The following is a 21,141-nucleotide window of genomic DNA, read 5'->3' on the forward strand; positions in this document are numbered from 1 at the left end:
TGAACCAAATCTAACCTGTGATCGAAATTGGATGGTTTACTGAAGTCTTTTGGTTTGGTTTTTTTGTAAGTGGATTCAATCCAAACAAGAAGAGGACATTACGGTTCATACGATAACCATACATCAAAGAAAAAAAAAGGGGGTTTAGAAGAAATTGTTGAACTGACTGGTAAGAGAGCTCTTGAGGTTAGAATAAAGACCGTAAAGAGAATACTGCTTCATGTTCTCGACTTCATACCACGAGTTAAGAACCGCCAAGTGTTTGTCAGTCCCGGAAAACGCAAGCTGGATACCGAGACTGCAGTCCACAGTGCCTCCTCGGCCTTTGCAGCTGGGCGTTCTGATAGCACAGTCTTGCTTGTTGAGGCACACAAAGTTCGAGTTCCCCTTGCAGGAAGCACACCCGTCTCTCTTCCAGAAGAGGTTTTGAAGCCTACCTTTCTGAAACTCCATCACCTTTTGCAAATACCAAAAGAGCCATGATTTTTACATAATCAGATTATTTGATACCAGGGAGGAGGGGGGGGATGGATATATACCAAAGTAAAACTGGTAACGGTGTAGGTGGAGTTAGCAATAAAAGCCGGAGGAGACCTAGCTGCGTATTTCCGACCAGCGAAAGCCACCATATATCCACCATAGTTGTCCTTACATTCAAAACAACATATTATAGCTGATTGCATTAACCAAATCAAGTACTTGTAAAGCCAATACGTACAGTATATTAAAACATGATGGACCCAGTGATGTCTGAACCTAGTCATGGGTTAATTTGAAATCACATAAAAACCAAATCTGATATTTTTTTCCTAATCAACCTCAAGTAATAGAGACATGAAGCAATCTAATTAGTGGAAATATTCAAGAAACCAAAGTCAATTAAATTCACTCAGATAAGCATTTTCCTAAACAGAATTAAAAAAAAAAAAATACAACTTTGAATTTCACTATCAATTCAAGAACATTGACTTAAAATAGAAACTATTAAGGACTTGTTACCTAAAGTGGAAAGACTCATGTTTGACTTGTCACTATAAAAAGAAAAAACAAATCTGATACTTATCAAATTCAAAATTGATTATTAGTAAACCAATTAATAAAAGTAGTACCGGGAAGAAAGAGGAGGTGTTGATGGAGAGGAGAGAGATCTCGTCGATCTTAGGACGGAAGACGGAGAGCTGAGAGTTCATGGCGGCAAGGGTTAGACGACGGTCGCACGGAGAGAGGAGAACGGTCTGGTTGAGGAAGAAAGACGCACGCGAGGAGAAGGCGATTCCGAATGTGAATCCGTCGGATCTCTGGATTCTGGTGTCGGAGCAAGGAGAGTAGACGCTGTTGGTGTTTCCTGCGACGGCGGCTCTGCTGAAACCTCCGGCGATGGTTAGAGCCACCACCACGAGGAGCGTTAGGGTTTGCATTTTCGAAATGTGTGTTTGGGAACTGTGAAGTGAGAAAGAGAATAGAGGGAAAGAGGGGGACGGTGGGAACGGGTGGGTGAGAGTCTGTTTGTGGCTTTCACGTTCGCACTTCGTCGTTTTCCCCAGCTTCATCACACTTCAGACTTTGCAAAATTCCAAAAGTTTTTTTTTACTTTTTTTTTTCTAAGGAAAAATATAGCTTTTTCGTACTTTTGAAAAATTAACTGTTTTAAAATTGTTTAAGAATATAGAAAAGTTTCACAGGCTTGTCTTTTATTTTAGAAGGTTTTTTAACAATACAATGTGGTTCTAATTACTAGTTCTAAATAATGGCTTTTTCTTAGTTATTTTGGGTTTCAGTGATCCGTTCTTGTTGGAGACTAAAACCGATATAAGTTATGAATATAGTAACTCCTAACCAGTAACCACTCTTCTATTATACCAAGGCGGAGAACTTTTTTTCGTTGGTGCGCCATAGTGGATCATCTCCAGTTAACAGTGGAAAGTTTGTATCTCACTGTTGTTTTATACAGTTATTATGTTATGGAGAGAAGAGAGAAAGACATATGTGGAGAAAACATACTTCAACAAAACTTGAATAGAAACAAAACAATACCACGAGAAATCAATGTAAATAAATCAAAACATTTTTGTATGGAGTATGTGTGAAACAGCTCTTGTGTTACATAGCAATCCTAACAACAACAGCTACGATAATAACGTGTCATCCTGACAATATAAAGAATAGATGCAACTTATGCTACTATTATAAGCAAATTGAATTTATGTATTTCATGTAAATCCTTCTTTCCAATTTCTTATATTTTATCTAAGAGCTTCTAACCAACTCTTAACATTTATACATAAAACATTTATTATATGTTTTCTTCAAAATCTACAAATCCCGCAATAATCACATAAAAACCATCCCCCACAAACAAACATGTGGTCCGAATGATTGAAAAGCTACTCATCAATATCTTTTTCACTTTTTCATAAACAATTCTCTGTTCTATACAAATGTCTATTCTATACAAATGTCTTTGTCACTTTTCCATAAACAATTATCCATTCTATACAAATGTTAACATCATCAGCAAGTACTGTTAACAAAAAAAGAAAATTATGCTACCATTAGAAAACCACAAATAATATTTTTCACACGTGATGTCCAAATCTTAATTTACAATGGAAACAACAAAATTTTCAAAAGTATATCAATCACTGTGATACACAATTAATTTACATCCTGTGCATAGTATGACAATCCACTAGTAATGTATAAAGTGAAAATTTAAAGTATAACTAATGAAATCTATAAAAATACTTACTGCGAACTAAAAATAAAGATTCCTCTTATCATTTTTAGAATGTTTGTTGGTATTCATTAATAATTGTTGACAAATAAATTACGAAATAAAAATACAAACTATATTATATCAATAGTGATGAACAAACACACAAGAATCATATTATATATAATTAAAAATATATATAAACACTAAATTTCAAATCATATATTCAATAATTTTGTCATATTTTAGTTCATATTATAAATATTTAAACAAACTAAATTTAAAATCAAAACTAAACTCATATTATAAAAGTTTAATATTATCCAAAATTTATTTACCTATAAAATTAAGTTTTAGTATGACAATCCACTAGTAATGTATAAAGTGAAAATTTAAAGTATAATTAATGAAATCTAAGTTATATATAAAAAACTAATGAAATCTATAAAAATACTTACTGCAAACTAAAATAAAGATTCATCTTATCATTTTAGAATGTTTGTTGGTATTCATTAATAATTGATGACAAATAAATTACAAATAAAAATACAAACCATATTATATTAATAATGACGAACAAAACAGATGAATCATATTATATATAATTACAAAATATATAAACACTAAATTTCAAATGATATATTCAATAATTTTGTCATATTATAATTCATATTATAAATATTTAAGACAAACTAGATTTAAAATTAAAACTAAAACTCATATTATAAAAGTTTAAGATTATTCAAGAAATGTTACCTATAAAATTAAGTTTTATTTAAAATGTATTATTAAAATGAATATACTTTAGGTATTAAAATGAGCATAATTCTAGTAAAATATATTGAAACAGACAAAATAAATAGTTTGAGTACTAATTCGAGTGGGAAAAAATTTGGGTATTAAAAAACTTTACCAAATTTAGTTGGAGTATTTTTATGATAAAATAAATTTTATGAAATTTTTCTAATTAATAATTATGCAAGTAATAAATTAATTTAAGAGAACCAATTTCTGTTGGATTCAATCATAAACAAGTGCCCGGCCCAACTGCAAGGCAACGTGTTACTCAGATGTTCCTTTCAAAGATTCCAAGTATTATAACAGCACTCAACAACTGCTGATTACTGATTAGATTTGATTAGACGCGTGGTGCACAACCAACCCACATTCACGGATCGGACAACAATTGAATAATTATATCTTTCGTATGCGTTGTAATCTTCTGCCATGTCTTTTAGATTCTTTCGGAGTTTTAAATTTTATATTTCCCTGATTTTCTTTAGAGTACTGATTTTCCAACAGGGAGAAGCTAAATATTTCATATTGCAGTTGTCAAGCCCTGTGTATAGATCATTCAAAAGGCGAAATTAAAGAGGTCAAAAAGAACCGGTAAAGTATGACTCTGAAGCTGATACTTTACTTCAAATGAGAACAAACAATCCCTGCTTATATATCTTCCTTAGTGCTACAATCCCAACGACTTTGGGGTTTATCTACAGTACTAGTTCCAAAGAAGCAAAAGCAAAGCAGCATTCTTCCATTTTACACCCAAAAAGAATTAAGAAAAGAAAACCCTACATCTTTGGTATCTCTAAGCCTTCTCGTGTGATAACATTTCAGAAGCGCATAAATTTTCTAAGCTAATCATCATCATCATCTGAAATACAAATTCCATTCCTCTCTCTCAATACTTTGTATTTTCCAGCCTCATGCGATGGTGATTGGCTTGCACATTGCCTTCATATGAAGAAACCATAATCTATGATTGACAACACCTCCATCCAATTGCTTGCAAAGGAGAAAATATCCAAATCTCCCCTGAAAGCGAGAGATGAAAAAATAAACTTTCTTCTCATTACTTCTAAATTAACAGTCCAAAACACAGTTTTACAGAGAAATAATATCAATTAACACCCTAAGGTAAAAAGTGAGAATGTTGTTGAGGTGGACTTACCAAGAAAAGAAAGCAAATTCTCAATCCCTAAAGATGACCGAATCCGCAATGGCCAGGAGAGGTTTCAAGCAAGCAGGCATAAACTTCCTAGCGAAAAAGTAGGAGCTCGAATGATTAGAAAGCCGGAGCCGGTGAATCAGGTCGGAAGAGACTTCCTCAGGCTTGTAAGTATAAGGATGACCCTTGACAGTAGCAGTCCAATTGACACGTGTAAGACTGTAACCAGTGCAACCCTCAGGATCCTTAATGTTCATCAACGTGGGGAAGTAATGCTCCTCGGGGAAACACTCGTAACAAGGGATCTTGAACTTCCTCCACAGGACACGGTCTCTGACGGTGAGGAGCGCGTGTCTCCTCGTCATGACGAAGAAGTGAGAGCCCACACGGAACTTCTCGAAGGGGACTTCGGGGAGCATGGCGTGTCTTCCCCGAGCGACGTAGCGTTTCCAGAGCCTCGGCTCGTCGGAGATGAGCTCGAGGAAGCTACGGTACGAGAGGCGGACGCCTCTGGAGGTGGTCGTCGGATCGTCCGGGGGGGATTCGAAGAGTGATCGGTAGACGAAGGGGAAGGAGCGGAGAGGGACGCAGTGCTGGGAGAGGACGGCGAAGTAGGCGTTGGCGGGGTCGTCGAGGAGGGCGGCGGCGAGGAGGCGGCGCGTGGCGGAGATCAGAGTGGGGGAGGCGCGTGAGGTGCGTTTGGCGGAGGGGATGAAGGCGTTGCGGAAGACGGAGGAGGGGGAGGAGGGAACGGTGACGTTGGAGAAGGGGTCGGCGTGGACGTAGACGTTGAAGAGGGAGGGAGGGTGGGGGGAGAAGAAGCGGTCCCAGAGTGGGGCGAAGTGGAGGTCGGAGTTGGTGAGGAAGAGGAAGGCGATTTTGAGCTTGGGGTGTGGGGTGCCGGAGGAGAGATGGGAGGAGGAGCCGGCGGAGGCGCGGCGGAAGAGGATCTGGTCGTCGATCTCGTCGGCGATGGGGATGGGGGATTCGCGAGGAGGAGGAAGGAAGACATGAGGGGCGAGGAGGAAGAAGAGGATGGGGAGACAGAGGAGGAGGGAGAAGGAGATTACGAACTGGTTCGACAACATTTTTGTCCTAGAGGAGGAATGTGCCTAGCTTAGCTTTCCCATGTACTTCACTTCACCCAAAAAAGAGGATTTGAAGCTTTGTAACTTTTGGCCTTTTAAGAGGATGTGAAGAGTGAGGAAGAGTTAAGGGATCTTAGGTCTCTCAGAGTGACTGATGACCATCTTATGAAGAGGATGATAAAAGGTGGTGACGGAAGATGATTGTGATTTTGTTTGATTGCGTCCGACGCCAGTTGAGGGTACTTGTGTCAATCCATGACCCCATACACCGTTCTATGTCGCTAACGGCGTCGTGTAACAATTGCGTTCCTTGCCTCTATTGATGACACTTGTGTTAACGCCGTTATCTTCGTCGGTGATAGTTTGATGATGTATTTATTTATTTATCTTTTTTGTTAAGTTTAGTTTTTAGGAAAATGATCAACGTCAACGTGTTTAATGTCTAGAGGACTAGAACTAGATCGATGTACATAAGGTGTGAAACTGAGTAATTTTTTTCTTTCAATCTATAGAGAAATGCACTACACTGCTTTTGTTTTACTTTTATTCTTATCTAGCGTGTGATTGGTTTAGTGAGAGTAAAGTAGAGTAAATAAAGATGTGAAAAACAAATGAAAATAAAATGGTTGAAAAGAAGAAATAGAGAAAAGAAAAATAGAGTAACTAGTGTTATTTTAGCAAAACATGGAGTAAAAATAAGTGTGTGTATATCTCTGTCAAAACAATAACTAGAGTAAAAACAAGAAAACAATATTTCACCTAATTGGTAATATTTGAGTGAAACTTAAAGTAACTTTAAAGTTGAAGTAAATAGTTATTCTATATTGACTATACAATCACACAATGATTCAGTTGAATATTTTGTTACTATTAATTTATTAATCGTCAGATGTGTCATCCTATCACACTTACATATTCTAAAGTATTGGAAGCACATACATTTAATCAAGTAGTTTAATTAAGTGTTCATCAGTTTTTTTTTTTGTCAAGAGGTCTAATTTTCAATTTTTGAAAAAGCACTTTACTCTATCTATTTCTTAAAGAATGTCGCTTTAGCATTTTTAATGTAAAAAATATTGTTTTAGAATTCTAATGCATTCTATACTTACTTTCAGTTGAATATTAATTATAAAATATATTGATGTAATAATTAAATTTATTTATCTAAAATACTGTCGATTAAACATATGTAACTAATAAAAATAAATGCATTTTCAGAAATTCTTATAAGACATGTAAAATTGTATCATATACGTAATCAATTTCATAATTATAGTATCATAATAAATCATCATTAAAAAGATGATTAAAGTATTTAACATACCATTTCATATTAAATATATAATACAAGATCATTCTATATAACTATTTTAAAATAACTTAATCATAATAACTAGTTATTAGTTTTCTTTCATTTTTTTTTTGACAACAGTTTTCTTTCATTTATTTATATATTTTATGACGATCATCATCATCTTAAAAATGGAGTAGCTTAAATGGTTATGAATGTGTTTTGGTTGATTAAGTCTCGACCAAGACATTTTTTCTAGCTGTCATGCTATCTTAAATAAACCTAGCTTTACTGAGTTTCTTGGTTCTACAACGAGTCATAGAACCTTCAGAAATGGCTTAGATATCTTCATCAGCTGGCTGGACCATGATCACATCATCTATTTGAAAGCTTGGTCTGTCGTCCTCAAAATAATCTAAGAGTATAACAAAGAACTGGTGGTTCTGAAACAGTACCCAAACCTTGGCACTGTGTCTCACCTCCTATATGAAACACGGCCGCTGCCACACCACTAGAACTGAGGAGCCCATCCTCATGGTCCACATGCGCGTGAAGCAGCAAGTTTGGACGCAAACAACCATGATCTGCACCTACAGATTTAGCGAAACCACAGTAACAGACTGTAAAACACTGTTACTCACCACCATCTAAATATTGCAATATAATGCATTAAATGAGCATTGATTCGCATATTCAGCCAGATGAATGATGAATCACCTGGGTGGCAAACAAAAACACCAGCAAACATATTCAAAATTTATTTATGAAAATACATTAGAATTAATAATATTGCGACTTTGTATTGAGATATATATTTACATAAAATTTCAAAATATTTTTTTATTATTTTACCGAATTGTATCATTTTTTTTTTGCATCGGTCCAATTAACGACTGCTAAAATGTTGTTAGTTTATCATATTTACTAATTTATGAAATTTCACTGTACATATGTATATACGCAAGTAATTACTAATGCAATTTAGCAACCACTACCTTGGGCTTACATTTGTTCCGGTCAGGCGCCGAAGGATTCTATATTTCTAATTTACAAAATGGCAGGGCTTATTCTCTTTTCTTGTTGGAAAAGAAATAATATTAAAATAAATAATTAGTAATAAAACATTCTAGAGAGTTCGACTGGGAGCTAGAGCAAAACGCATTTAAGCATAAGAAGTCATTCCTCCCAGAAGCCAATAAGCCGAGAAAACAAAAGAAGAAGAAAAAAACAAACCTGGTCTCCGTGAGAAAAGATGTTCGGGCGAGGAGCGACGAAGAAGAGCGACAACACAAAGTTCTACGAGATCTTAGGCGTACCCAAGACAGCATCTCCCGAAGATCTCAAGAAGGCTTACAAAAAAGCCGCAATCAAGAACCATCCCGACAAGGGTGGAGATCCTGAGAAGGTAAAAAAAGATCCCTTTCCACCTCGATTCGATCTGTTTTGCGTCTAGATCCGATCTGAGTTTGTCTTGTAATTGAGCAATTGGTCCGATTTTGTGGAATTGATTGATTGGGTTGCAGTTCAAAGAGCTAGCACAGGCGTATGAAGTTCTGAGCGACCCAGAGAAGAGAGAGATATACGATGAGTACGGAGAGGATGCACTCAAGGAAGGAATGGGTGGTGGAGGAGGAGGCGGGCATGACCCTTTTGATATCTTCTCATCCTTCTTTGGAGGTGGCAGCCCCTTTGGAGGTGGAGGTAGCAGCAGAGGAAGGAGGCAGAGGCGTGGTGAAGATGTTGTTCATCCTTTGAAAGTTTCCCTTGAGGATCTCTACCTTGGTACCACCAAGAAGCTCTCTCTTTCTAGAAACGCTCTCTGCTCTAAGTGCAACGGGTCTGTTGTCTTAACTTTCTTTTTCCAATGTTTCATCTGACATGATGATGATCCCAGATGCTAAAAGAAAGGCTTTGTTTTTATTGTTTTTGCAGAAAGGGTTCGAAATCTGGAGCCTCTATGAAATGCGGTGGGTGTCAGGGTACGGGTATGAAGGTGACAATCAGGCAGCTTGGACCTGGGATGATCCAGCAGATGCAGCATGCTTGTAACGAGTGCAAAGGCACGGGGGAGACCATCAACGATCGTGACAGGTGTCCTCAATGCAAAGGAGACAAAGTCGTCCCTGAGAAGAAAGTTCTTGAAGTGAATGTTGAGAAAGGGATGCAGCACAGTCAGAAGATCACTTTTGAAGGACAAGCAGATGAAGCGGTACATTTTTTTACTCTGCTTTTCTTTTTTAACCTTTTCTTTTTCCTTATTTATAACTTTGTTTTTTTGTTTGTGTTTGGAGCAGCCTGACACAGTCACTGGAGATATAGTGTTTGTCATTCAGCAGAAAGAGCACCCAAAGTTCAAGAGAAAAGGAGAAGACCTCTTTGTAGAACACACACTCTCTCTCACCGAAGCTCTATGCGGCTTCTCCTTCGTCCTCACCCACTTGGATGGCAGAAATCTTCTCATCAAATCTTATCCCGGGGATGTCGTTAAACCTGGTATGTGTATTCATTGCTTCTACTTTTAACCAAACGTGATGATTACTCAATCTTGATGTTGTGTTTTTGTGTAGATTCATACAAGGCAATAAGCGATGAAGGGATGCCGATATACCAGAGGCCATTCATGAAGGGTAAGCTCTACATCCACTTCACAGTGGATTTCCCGGACTCGCTAACCCCTGACCAGACCAAAGCATTTGAAGCTATTCTGCCCAAGCCTTCTACTACTCAGCTGAGCGACATGGAGATTGATGAGTGCGAGGAGACGACGCTGCACGATGTCGACATTGAGGATGAGATGAGAAGGAAAGCACAAGCTCAGAGAGAGGCTTATGATGATGACGAAGGCGATGATGACCATCCTGGAGGTGCGCAGAGGGTGCAATGTGCCCAGCAGTAAGTAAGTAACCCAATTTAGAGAAAGGACGTGATGAGGGGGATTTGGCTCCAACATTTGCCTCTTCCTTTTCTTTGATTTTCAGTGTATTTGGAAGTCTTATGGAGTTTGCTATGGTTTATGGACTTGGAAAACCAACTTGTTTCGTTCTCTCACTCTTAAATTAATGACAGTATTGAAATTTTGTCAACATTTCACTGGTTATCACCCAGTGGGCATAATTACATAGATCGTGTGTTAAAAATACAAAGAGGCCCAGAAAACAAAGATACAAATTTAATCAGATTTAGAACTTAAACTTTGAAGTCGACAAAGGGCATCTCATCACAACCACGTATGCAATTTTAAGTTCCCTTCGCAATACATATTTCTTCATGTGTCTCTCATACGGACGGAAGTAAGCCTTGCTGGTCAGTGGTCACTGTAGAAATTTCTCCGTCATAAACTAACACTACTAAACATATCGTTTCTTTGTAGTCTACTCCTTGGGATTTTCCACAAATTACTAGCATCTTATCTCTAGACTCTAGTCAGTGCCGAAACAAGAAACATTTTGTACTCCGATCAAAGAAAAAAATTTAGTGGGACAAAATTTCATTTTTAATAGGATCAGTACACTTTTTTATTAAACAAAAACAAATATTTTACCATTTTTCTCCATTTATTACACTTGCACAGATATAGGTTTTTTCACGAGCTGTAATTTTTAAAAATTCATTAAAACTTAATTGATGTGAATTTGGTGTTTTAAAAATAAATAATATTCTGGACGGCACCTACAGTCTTTACCAATCACACCCGTTTCTGAAAAAATTAGTTGAGATCAATCCAAAATACAAATATAAGATGCCTCATCTCTCGGCTCATAATAAATAAGAGTAAATATTAACATCTATAATCACAAATATAAAAGAATAATCGGAAGAAGAAAAATTCCGACATAAAAACTAAACGGGATTTAAATATCTTTTTGAAAGACGAACTCTGATTATTTATTAAAATCAAACTATCTTCAAAGATAAAAAGCTTGAAAATTGAAGAACAGATTCAAAATAGTTCGAAAAGACACGACAAAATCACCTAAACGAAAGTATAATCTGCAACCAGAAAAAGAGATCATTCTAATGATTGAATATCATAAAAATAAAAAGAAAATATTTATCCCTCTAAAAAATTATGATGTGATAAGAGAAAAAAGAGAAACTTTCTTTCTCTAATACAGGAGAGAGAAGTCCCTCACAAATTATAGTTTTATACTTAAAAGTTTTAAACTGTTATTATATATAACAATCTTTTTCTTGCAAAAATATATTATACTAAACTTTTTTCACAAAATAAAATATTATACTAAATTTGGAAATAATCACCTATTACAAATATTTTGGATTTTAATTACTACAATAAGTGTATTTAACTAAAAATTTGAAGTAATCTATATAAAATGGCAAATTAATTGTTATTCAAATATGAATTATAAATATTTAGTTTTATTGGATTTTTATTTGATAAACTTTTTTGAAATTCATTATTATTGAATATATTTAACTTATATATAATAAGATTTTTTTAGTCACTTATAGCGTTTGAATGAAAAAAATTTAGTTAAAAATAGAAATAGAAAATATTTGTACTTTTATATAAGCTTATAGAAAAAAACACTAAGTAAATTTTATTTCACCTAAAATCATCTATAAAATTACTAAAATTCAAATCATTTTAAATTGTTGATTAACCACGCTATACATTCATTATATTTATTTTTTTGCTTAACTAATATTTAATTATGCATTATTTTATTTCTTTATGTTAAACTTTTTATGATTGTAAATCTTATTTTTGAATAAGAACACAATGTTTATAAGAATAATCTTCTTTATTTTTAGATATGTGATTTTTAATGTTGGCCAATCTTTTCTTATATTAATTTATAATTATCTAGTCTAATAAATAAATCTAATTATTAATATTTTTGTGAATTATAGTGTAGATTAAAAATAAATTTAAAAATTATTTATTTTCAAATTCAAAAGTTCTTGAAACTATTTTAAATAGTTCTATTTGAAATTTTAAATATATTTTTTAAAATCCTAAACCCCTCTAAATCCAATATACTAGGCAAATCTAAACTATAAATTTAGATTAATTAATCCTAAGGAAAAATGTCTATTAATAAAAATAATTTGTTCATTTAATTTTTATGTACTATATTTGTGATAAAAATAATTTTTAGGATCGTCTTAGAGAATTTCTTATTTAGAAACTTCTTCGTTTATTTATTTGTTATATCTAAAAACCGGAAGCGTTGGATGGTAAGGAGTGAACATAAACCGTTAGATTCCATATTCATCGTTGTCAAACATACCAAACTCTTTCAACACCTGTAGATTAAAATCGGCTAAGCTTCATCAAATCAAATCCGAACTCATCCATGGCGATTTCTCAAGCTCAGCCTCTGCTTCTTCTACTCTTCTCGCTCTTCCTCTTACCTTCTTTGCGCGCCACTTCTTTCCACAACTGCGGTTTGTTCCTAAACCCTCTTCTTACACTCTCCTCGAGGACACCTGTTAGATTAGGGTTTTTTTTTGTCCGGATGGTTGCTTGTAATAGATGGCATAACCTTTAAATTTTGCATCTTTTACTCTGGATTTTGGTTATTTAAGACACTAATTTAAAGCATGCTCCATTTTTGCAGCTTTGAATTTGATTAATCTCGAGTGCTTTTAAATCTGTTTCGCATGTGAGATAAAATCAATTTCATGGAACCTAACTGTTAGGTTACTTACTCTCTGTACGTTTTGACTCTTTGTAGATAAGAGGCTCGATCCCGTTAAGGTCAAGGGTGTGGAGATCTCTCCTGACCCTGTTGTGAGTGGCGAAGCCGCTACATTTAAGATCACTGGTTCTACTGGTATGATGACCTTCTTAAAAAAAGTTTAGAAACATTACATAACATTTATTAAGTCTGTCAACATTTCTTTGGTGTGAATAGATGAAGACATCTCTGGAGGAAAAGTAGTGATCAGTGTTTCATATTTTGGAGTTCATGTCCATACCGAAACACACGATCTCTGCGATGAGTCTTCCTGCCCAATCGCACCTGGCAGCTTTGTCCTTTCTCATTCCCAAACACTTCCTTCTATTACACCCCCGTAAGTCATATTCTTGAAACTCTCAGTTTCCCACATCATTATCAAAACTGGTTGCTTGGCTGATCTCTCTTTGGAACAGGGTACTTATACGCTTAAGATGACGATAAACGACAAGGATGGCGGGCGACTGGCCTGCATCAGCTTCAAATTCAAGATCACATTGTTTTCCACGGTTTCTGCTAGTTAAGTTCTCCTGTGAAAATATGTTTGCCTCTTTTGTGAACCTCTCTCTGTCTCGTAGACTTTTGTGTGTTGTCCAAATAAAAATGCTCTTTTGAGGCTTGTGAACCTCTCTCTCTCTCTCGTAGACTTTGTGTTGTGTCCAAATAACATAATCCTTTGATCTACATCTCAATATTTTGTTTCTCTATATTCATTACGTTCTTTATGCTTCACCTGTTCTTCTGATAAGACCCTTGTTCAAAAACTCGGCTGCCGAGCTGTATAATCGGCCGGATAATCGTGAAACGGAAGGCTACCGTAGCGAGTTAGATCAATTCGGATTCATTCCACGCCGGCCCGAGTTTTGGCAAAAATCAGCAAAACTACTGTCTCCCACGTTTCGAACCCGAGTTAATCAAGCGAAAACAACAGACACAAGCCACTAGACCATATCAGACACACGTCCTTTTGATACTCATACTAGTTTATATATTAAACATATAATGAATACCCTAAAATTAATCTTCGATTAATCTTCAATTTATTTCCGATTTTTTCATTAATCGCTAGGCCCAATCCGAGTGCACACGTAGCGCCTATAGGGATGGCAATCAAGGACCTGGACCGCGGGTCTGTCCTGTAAAGACTTGCTGCAGGGCAGGATTGGGCCTCCATTTGATAGGCCCGCAAAATTGCGGGCCTCGCGGGATGAGCTCAAAGCGGGACGGGTTCAAAGCAGGATGGCTCAAAATAGGAGAGAGAGAGAGAGAGAGAGAGAGAGAGAGAGAGAGAGAGAGAGAGAGAGAGAGAGAGAGAGAGAGAGAGAGAGAGGAGAGAGAGAGAGAGAGAGAGAGAGAGAGAGAGAGAGAGAGAGAGAGAGAGAGAGAGAGAGAGAGAGAGAGAAGAGAGAGAGAGAGAGAGAGAGAGAGAGAGAGAGAGAGAGAGAGAGAGAGGAGAGAGAGAGAGAGAGAGAGAGAGAGGAGAGAGAGAGAGAGAGAGAGAGAGAGAGAGAGAGAGAGAGAGAGAGAGAGAGGAGAGAGAGAGAGACTATGTAACTCCATTGATGGTGGTTTCAGTGTCGATGATGCTTCCGGTCTCCCAAGAGCCTCTAATCTGCACTGGTAGAACTTCTTCAAACCATCATAAATGATAATAAATACATTTGTTTTGTATAAGTTTAATGTATTGATCTTGTAAGAGTATACTTGATCATGTGCAAGATGAAAATCAATTCATGTCTATGTTTGTTTGTGCATGTAGAAATAAGCAATGTAATATTCGATGTCCCGCGGGACGGCCCACGAAGGCTTGCATATTTCGCGGTACGGGATTGGGCAGCTAGTTTGAGGACCGCATCCCGCGCGGGATAGGCCCGCCATATACCGCCAGAAGTCGAACCCGCAGCAGTTCGGAACGGGACGGGACGGAAGAACCCAATTGCTATCTCTAAGCGCCTAGCAAGTTTCCGAACAAGGGATAAGACTTAAGCGTGTCAAAGTAAACGACTTGAGTTTCCAAGAGAAGTGATATACTTCCTTTCCTTGATTACGAAAACAGAAGAGTTTTTTATAGAGCTGATAGAAAGAAAAAAAGAGGAATGTATTTGAATTTCATACACAACACTAAGAATCCTGTACTTGCGAGTCAAGTACCACACCTCCTAATCAATGAGAATCATCTTCAAGCAACTTCGCGGCATCGTGAACCAACACAAAACACTGCCTATTTCTTCTTCTTCAACCTTGCCTGATAACAAACATTCTCCTCCGTTCTTCTCCTCCTTCGCTAGCTTCTTCAAAGCATGTTCGACTGTCTCCATTGTAGCCTTGTGACCTCTTCCGCTTTATGCTCTTCTGCATCTAGCTCTGCTCTTACAATCATCAACTCTTCTTTTCTCATATCTGACTCAAAGACAAGCTGGTGAATCTCCATTATCATGTTTTGTATTTCACACATCCCTACTTCTTCCATCTCTTCAAGACACTGCTTCTCCTGGATCCTAAGTTCCAGTTCCCTCTCTGATTCGGATCTTGCCTTCGATCTCTTCTCTATCTCTTTCTCCACGGTTTTGATATCTTTATCCAGCTTCAAGGACTTTCTGTTCATGTCTTCGATTTCTTTTCTTACCGAAGCCAGCTTCTCCCGCGAAAGCTGCATCTCTGAATGGAGCTTTGTTTTCTCTTCTTCGGATCTCAGCAGATCCGTGGCTTTCATTGAAAGCAGTGTGTTTCTCTGAGGAGTGTTGATCTTCTCAACGTTATCAATCGCACAGAGCACCTTCTCTTCCTCGTGTCTCCTGTTCTCTTCATCCACTTTTATCTTCAGCATTACAATGTTACTCTTCAGCTCTGCCTCAGATTGTTTGATCTTACCCATTGCCGCGTCGATTTCTCTTTTATTGGATTGGAGAACGCTGAGCTCTTCACTTTTCTGGTTTAGATGATCTGAAGATGCCTCCACACGCGCCCTTGCCCGTTCTTCTCGCTGTTGAATGTAAGCTGACGATGATACGAAGTTTGATAGCGAGCTTCTGAGAGCAGCCAGCTTTCTCTCCGCAACTTCTTTTCTTGCGTTAGTTCGATCAGAGACAGCTTCAACTAATCCTAACTCCTTCTGATGCTCCTTAACTTTGTTCTGACAGCTTCTGATTATCTCTTCAAGCGAAGTGAACAACGCTCCAATGGTTTTGGCAGAGACTGAAAGCTTTTCCTGCGCCAATTCGAGTTTCAGCCTCGCTGAGTTTAAATCTCCTGTGGACCTCCTTTCGGAAGAAACATTACACAACTCCATTTCAGTGTCACTGGCATCATCAGCTTCAATAAGCTTCTCTTGGGCAGCAGGAGCAGAGAGCAGTCTTTTGCATAATTCATCTTTTTCCTTCATTGCATTTTCATACAGACTCATCAGCTTCTCATTCTCCTCGTGCATCTCGCTAAGCTGATTCTCCAGATTTCCAATCATTTTCTTCAGTTCCTCTGCTGCGCTTCTCTCAACCTCCAGAGCACTGTTGATATGAGCTTCAGCATTATTATTACTTGATGAATCTGTCTCGGTATTCCCAAGGCTCTGGAGCTATTTTCTGCGGCTACTTGTTCATACAGCTCTATAAGTTTGTTGTTGTCCTCAATCAGGACCTTAATCTTCTGGCACAGTTCCTCATTTTCTTTCGACAACTTGACTGCTGTCTCGTGAGCTACAGCTTCTCTTTGACTAGCACATGCAATGGCTTGAACCATTGTTTCAACCTCGATCTGATCACCATCGCCAACCCTGCCTGAGGATCTTATTCCCTCAAGCTGCTTAGCTAAATTTTCCACAAGCCTGAAAGAGAGAAACCAAAGAGATGAGCTGAGGCTTAATAACTGAAATATATATACTGTATTTGCAGTATATTACTTTTCCAATCTCTCTTTCTCGTCGATGGAAAAACTTAATGATTTCTGAAGAGATTCCATTTCTGCTCGATTTTGAATAGCCTACAGACAGCAAAAACAAGCCATAAGTTAGAGACCTTAATGAATAAAGAGAGAGAGGAAAAATCGACTGTAGGCAATAATAACCTGCATCCGGAGGAATTCATTCTCATCTTGGATTAATGAAAGTTTCTTCGACTCCTGATTCTGCAACAACAACAAGTGTCAGAATATAATACTTTTGTGAGGTTACTTACCAGCACAGATGAAAGACTCCCATACCTGGTTAGAGTAGAACATGTTGCTGATGTCACCATCTTCTTTCACCGTGGAGTAATCTGATTCGTGCATTAGTTTCCAATCAAGAGCTTCTAGCAGCTGTACATTATAGATCCAAGTTACATGCTAATTCAAATCGTAAAAAAACTTCTAAGGTCTAAAGTGATGAGAATATTTTATTCACCTTAGCTTGTAACACTTGAATTTGTTGATTCAAGATATCCCGTTCACCTTCCTCACATTGTGATTTCAATCTGTGTAACAAGTAAAAGGTGAGTAAAAGTTAAATCTGAGGAAAAGATAGGGAAAAAATATCAAAGAGTCTTTGCCTTCGAATCTCTTCTTTCAACCGCAAATTCTCCGTGGCAAATTTGGTAACTTCGTGATTTCTATCAACTTGAGCACGTAGCACCTCAATTTCCTTCAAAAGGTCAGCCTTTTCTTTCTGCACATGTCCTTCAACAGAGATCTTTCCTGAAGCAACCCCTTGTAAACTCTTGATTGCTGAGTCTCTGAGCTTTAACATCATTTTCAGCCCTCGTATTTCATCCTCTCGTTTCTTTTCCTGTTTGGAGAAAATAAAATTATGAACTCGTCAATTTCATCATTCTTTCCTCATTTATCCCTGTAATGAATCCCAAACGAGGAGTATGTTGCGTACCAACTTCATGGAGGCCTCATTTTCAGCAGTCAAAGCTTGTAGTGCAGCGTCCTTTTCCCTCTCTCTCCTGAGAGCACCAACTAGTGCAACTTCGTAGTCTTTTGGCTACAAACCCATGCAAGAGAAATTGTTAAGAACAAGCCAAATGCTGAACATTGGAGATCATATTCTTAGGGAAAACTAATTTCAAACCTTAGACATCTTTTTGTGAGTTGTCAGAGGAGTGAACGATCCATTGAACCCATCCCACTTAAGGGACATTGGAGAAGGAGGGCAACTCATTGAGGCAGTGTCATTGTCCTGATCAGCGTTAACGATTCCTCTTAAGCGGGATACTTCTTTCTGTATATACAACACTTCAGAACAAATCCGTGGGAGAGAAAAGAAACAGTATTTGCTGAAAAATCTACCTTTAGCTGTTGGATTTGTAGCCGCATTGCAATAACATCTCCAGATGCATCTTCATTGACGATTGCCTGTTGAGTATAATATAATTAATATAACTAAACGTGTCTCTTATATCAGATCCATGACTTAACCAACAATACCAATGAATATTTCCATTACATTGTTCTTAATAAGTTTTGCACGCTGGGCAAACTTCAAGGTACTTAGGGTCTCCAACGAGCAACTGAATCAGGGAAAAAAGGACCATGAGATTCAGCCCGGTGAATATTTCAGGGAATGATAAACAGACGCAAGAGTAATATTTACCTGCTAGATGGGCTTATGTTAGCAATTATTATCGTCTTTGAATTCCCTCCAAGAGAATCCTGCAGGTAAGAATTGACCGCCAACGATCACTGTAATCAGATTACAGAACTATAAATGCAGACATCAACATTGAGGAAATATTTTACCTGGAGCAGAAATGTAAGCTTTGAATCTCTATAAGGAACGTGCACTGATTTTCCATTGGAAACACTAACAAGATTCATGATCACGAGCCTGAAAAGTGGTTATAGGCCGGCCAAATCATTAGAACTACATAATAACGACTAAACTAGAATAATTGACGCTTGAGAAAATATATATATTCTTACCCCAGTGTTGAAAGAGACTTGTTAATGTTGGTTGCTTCTTTGAGCCGTTCACCTTCAGCTCCTGAACTCTTTTGCCTGTATCCCACATGTATGTTAGTAGAATATCTTAAGCAAGCGAATATCTTAAGCAAGCAAGTTCACTTCAAGAATTTTTCAGCTGATATTACCTTTCAGATCCAGCTAAATCAACAAGATTAAGCCGCGCAAACCGATGATGAGTAACACCTTGAGATACCCACTAATAGAAAACACAGGACAGGTTAGTTTCATCCGAGAAAACTTATTAAGATATATGCATAGTAACATAGTATCAGTTTTAGAAATACAGAGCAAGAAGGTAAAATTGATTACCTTGCTTTCAATGATGCATGTAAATACACTGTGGGATCGACTACTTGCACGATTCATATTCGTTGCAGCTACTTTCCTGTTTGCAGCACCCTACGCAAAAACCCACATGTATCGTGTTAGTTGCATAAGAAACTAGTATGAGATTAAATGAGCAAGTTGTCAACTAATTATTGCACTATATTTCTGAATATGGAGAGAAAGAGCATCTAACATGCAAAGTAGTTCATAAAAGCGAATAAAAAGATGGTAGTTTAAATAAGTAGCGTCATCAAGGTTGCAACTTTCTAAAAGTAAAGAGTATATATTTCGTAAACTTGCTGAAAACTTCAACATAAACACTAGACAGGATAGAATTTTGGGAGAAATCAAATTTTAATAGTTCAGTACTGTATTGTACAAAAGCAGGTAACGATATAAGAAAAACGTAGGAACAAAGTGTGCAGTTTAAAAAAGAAAAGGGAAAATGAAGTACCTCCATTAGTTGTTGAATCACATCTCTGGCACTTGAAACTTCAATCTCCTTAAGATTTTCAACATGAATACCTTTCTTGTGGTCTTCCCTTAGCTGCAAAAGAGGAGGTTTAAAACAAAGCATGATTTATTTAGTTAATCCCTCAATACATTTACAAGACAGGGTTTGACAATGTGGTAAATGTATAGTACCTGTAAATTAGTAGAAGATGGATCTAACAAATCAAGAATTTGCTCGTTGTAAATCTCCAGAAATGAGCATCTACAAGTAAACTGCAGCTTCTCCTCTTTGCGGACCTCTTTTTCCTGGTACAGAAGCGTTTTAGAACAGAGACAAAAACATAAAAAAAAAAAGGTATGAGGGAAACAAAAAACCTTTTGGATCCTTGAGAACAAAAACTCAAAAACTCTAGGTGTCATCCCACAGTTGACACTATGTCTACGTGTTCCTCCCTCGATATCTCCAAGCATAGTGTGAGTTTTGCCACTCCCCGTCTGCAAAACAAGACTTGTTAATCATCAGACTGGATAAATAGTAAAAAATGAATGAAGCTCTCCCCTCTCTGACCTGGCCATAAGCAAACATGCAGCTGTTGTAGCCAGCCACAACATTCTCCACCATAGGTACTCCAGCTACTTTAAACATCTTCTCCTGTTTAAGTGAAAGAGATTATATGAGTTTAACTGTCAAAAAGGAATGTGTATTTATTTAATTTAAATAAAGAGCTTCAGCTTACCTGAGTGACATTCTCGTCAGCGACGAGATCAAAAGTGAAACGAGCTTCAGGATTCCCAATCCAAGTGATTGCCTGGCCATTGTCTTGCCTAACACATTTGTTGCTCCCTTGTGTTGAAATCTCTGAGCTGCTAAGTGGACGCGTTCTTATGATAACCTATATGATAAAAAAAATTTAGCAGTGAATCAATCCCTAACCGAATAATCTCTCAACGGAATCAAAAAAAAAAAATCTAGACGCACCTGGACATTGTGATCTTTCCAGAAGGCTGGATCTTCGTTGAACTCGAAGCTGTGAGACCTCGTTATCTGTGCAGATCCACCGCAAATCTCTGCTTCTTCGTCCAGATCGGGCATTCTTCGAACCATGGAGTGATGATGAGCGTGGTTCTCCCTCGATACGGCGGCGCTTGGATCCGGCGTACACGGCACAGCGCCTGACGATGCGGCGGCGGCGCGGTCGTTGAATCCGAACCGGCGCTTAATCGCAGTCGCAGTTTCGGATATGAACGGCATCTGATTGATTGAGAGTGATAAGAGAGAGAGAGAATCACTGAGTGAGTGACTTCGAGAGAGAGAGGATTTTGAAATGGGGTGTGAAGGGGGAAAGAGAACGAGATAGATATAATCGGAGGGTGGAGGGAGCGTTTTGATTAACGGATCAGATTCATTTCCGTTTTTTGAATTTCATCGGAACGTTGCTCTTTTTTTTTTTTTTGACATCGCTCTTTTTCTTATTTAATTGAATATTATTTCTTTCCAACATTGGTTACAGTTCCAATAAAATGCTAACGTTAACCAAATCGGGACCTTGACCAAAAATAAAAACCAAACCGGATATTATTGATTTTTCTCTCTTTTTTTCGAAATGAATGAAAAATTCTACTTTCTTTTCTAAAAAAGATTAAACCCGATCTATCGAAAACACATACTTAACCTA

The 21,141-nt window shown here is 37.3% G+C and overlaps 5 protein-coding genes across 5 annotated transcripts; 2 read left to right on the forward strand and 3 right to left on the reverse strand.

Moving 5' to 3' along the window:
• Window positions 1-83: 83 nt before the first annotated feature.
• LOC108810061 (uncharacterized) lies at window positions 84-1,565 on the reverse strand. The gene is made up of 3 exons (XM_018582190.2): window positions 1,110-1,565; window positions 540-647; window positions 84-456 (listed from the first exon to the last, which is right to left on the reverse strand). The coding sequence occupies exons 1-3, from the start codon at window positions 1,548-1,550 to the stop codon at window positions 145-147; spliced, it is 861 nt and encodes a 286-aa protein (XP_018437692.1). The 5' UTR covers window positions 1,551-1,565; the 3' UTR covers window positions 84-144.
• Window positions 1,566-4,142: 2,577 nt separating this feature from the next.
• Window positions 4,143-5,954, reverse strand: LOC108810059 (glycosyltransferase BC10). The gene is made up of 2 exons (XM_018582188.2): window positions 4,668-5,954; window positions 4,143-4,531 (listed from the first exon to the last, which is right to left on the reverse strand). Exon 1 carries the CDS (start codon window positions 5,750-5,752, stop codon window positions 4,688-4,690), a length of 1,065 nt encoding a protein of 354 aa, XP_018437690.1. The 5' UTR covers window positions 5,753-5,954; the 3' UTR covers window positions 4,143-4,531; window positions 4,668-4,687.
• A 2,267-nt stretch (window positions 5,955-8,221) lies between these two features.
• On the forward strand, window positions 8,222-10,128 carry LOC108810058 (chaperone protein dnaJ 3). The gene is made up of 5 exons (XM_018582187.2): window positions 8,222-8,448; window positions 8,567-8,880; window positions 8,976-9,252; window positions 9,338-9,536; window positions 9,611-10,128. The coding sequence occupies exons 1-5, from the start codon at window positions 8,296-8,298 to the stop codon at window positions 9,937-9,939; spliced, it is 1,272 nt and encodes a 423-aa protein (XP_018437689.1). The 5' UTR covers window positions 8,222-8,295; the 3' UTR covers window positions 9,940-10,128.
• Window positions 10,129-12,278: 2,150 nt separating this feature from the next.
• LOC108807176 (MD-2-related lipid-recognition protein ROSY1) lies at window positions 12,279-13,459 on the forward strand. The gene is made up of 3 exons (XM_056988298.1): window positions 12,279-12,455; window positions 12,746-12,844; window positions 12,926-13,459. The coding sequence occupies exons 1-3, from the start codon at window positions 12,365-12,367 to the stop codon at window positions 13,087-13,089; spliced, it is 354 nt and encodes a 117-aa protein (XP_056844278.1). The 5' UTR covers window positions 12,279-12,364; the 3' UTR covers window positions 13,090-13,459.
• A 1,333-nt stretch (window positions 13,460-14,792) lies between these two features.
• On the reverse strand, window positions 14,793-20,802 carry LOC108813086 (kinesin-like protein KIN-12E). The gene is given in 23 exon segments (XM_018585521.2): window positions 14,793-15,080; window positions 15,083-16,309; window positions 16,312-16,568; window positions 16,644-16,723; window positions 16,808-16,867; window positions 16,943-17,038; window positions 17,124-17,193; window positions 17,269-17,504; window positions 17,601-17,705; window positions 17,793-17,942; window positions 18,011-18,076; window positions 18,168-18,231; window positions 18,315-18,373; window positions 18,461-18,548; window positions 18,644-18,718; window positions 18,811-18,881; window positions 18,995-19,084; window positions 19,467-19,559; window positions 19,658-19,771; window positions 19,841-19,960; window positions 20,034-20,117; window positions 20,203-20,358; window positions 20,445-20,802. Coding segments are annotated over 23 exon segments (3,807 nt in total). The 5' UTR covers window positions 20,718-20,802; the 3' UTR covers window positions 14,793-14,907.
• Between the last annotated feature and the right edge of the window lie 339 nt (window positions 20,803-21,141).

Source organism: Raphanus sativus, chromosome 6 (genome assembly GCF_000801105.2).
Source record: "Raphanus sativus cultivar WK10039 chromosome 6, ASM80110v3, whole genome shotgun sequence".
In the NCBI taxonomy this organism is placed as follows: Eukaryota; Viridiplantae; Streptophyta; class Magnoliopsida; order Brassicales; family Brassicaceae; genus Raphanus; species Raphanus sativus.

Bases quoted from the DNA above. Each gene is read 5' to 3' on its own strand.
- LOC108810061 (XM_018582190.2), bottom strand. From the start codon at position 1,550: ATGAAGCTGGGGAAAACGACGAAGTGCGAACGTGAAAGCCACAAACAG. The intron at 648-1,109 runs GTACTACTTTTA...TTTGAATGTAAG, and splicing joins ACACCTCCTCTTTCTTCCCG to GACAACTATGGTGGATATAT. The intron at 457-539 runs GTATATATCCAT...TATTTGCAAAAG, and splicing joins CCGTTACCAGTTTTACTTTG to GTGATGGAGTTTCAGAAAGG.
- LOC108810059 (XM_018582188.2), bottom strand. From the start codon at position 5,752: ATGTTGTCGAACCAGTTCGTAATCTCCTTCTCCCTCCTCCTCTGTCTC.
- LOC108810058 (XM_018582187.2), top strand. From the start codon at position 8,296: ATGTTCGGGCGAGGAGCGACGAAGAAGAGCGACAACACAAAGTTCTAC. The intron at 9,253-9,337 runs GTACATTTTTTT...TGTTTGGAGCAG, and splicing joins AAGGACAAGCAGATGAAGCG to CCTGACACAGTCACTGGAGA. The intron at 9,537-9,610 runs GTATGTGTATTC...GTTTTTGTGTAG, and splicing joins CGGGGATGTCGTTAAACCTG to ATTCATACAAGGCAATAAGC.
- LOC108807176 (XM_056988298.1), top strand. From the start codon at position 12,365: ATGGCGATTTCTCAAGCTCAGCCTCTGCTTCTTCTACTCTTCTCGCTC. The intron at 12,456-12,745 runs GTTTGTTCCTAA...GACTCTTTGTAG, and splicing joins CACTTCTTTCCACAACTGCG to ATAAGAGGCTCGATCCCGTT. The intron at 12,845-12,925 runs GTATGATGACCT...TGGTGTGAATAG, and splicing joins TAAGATCACTGGTTCTACTG to ATGAAGACATCTCTGGAGGA.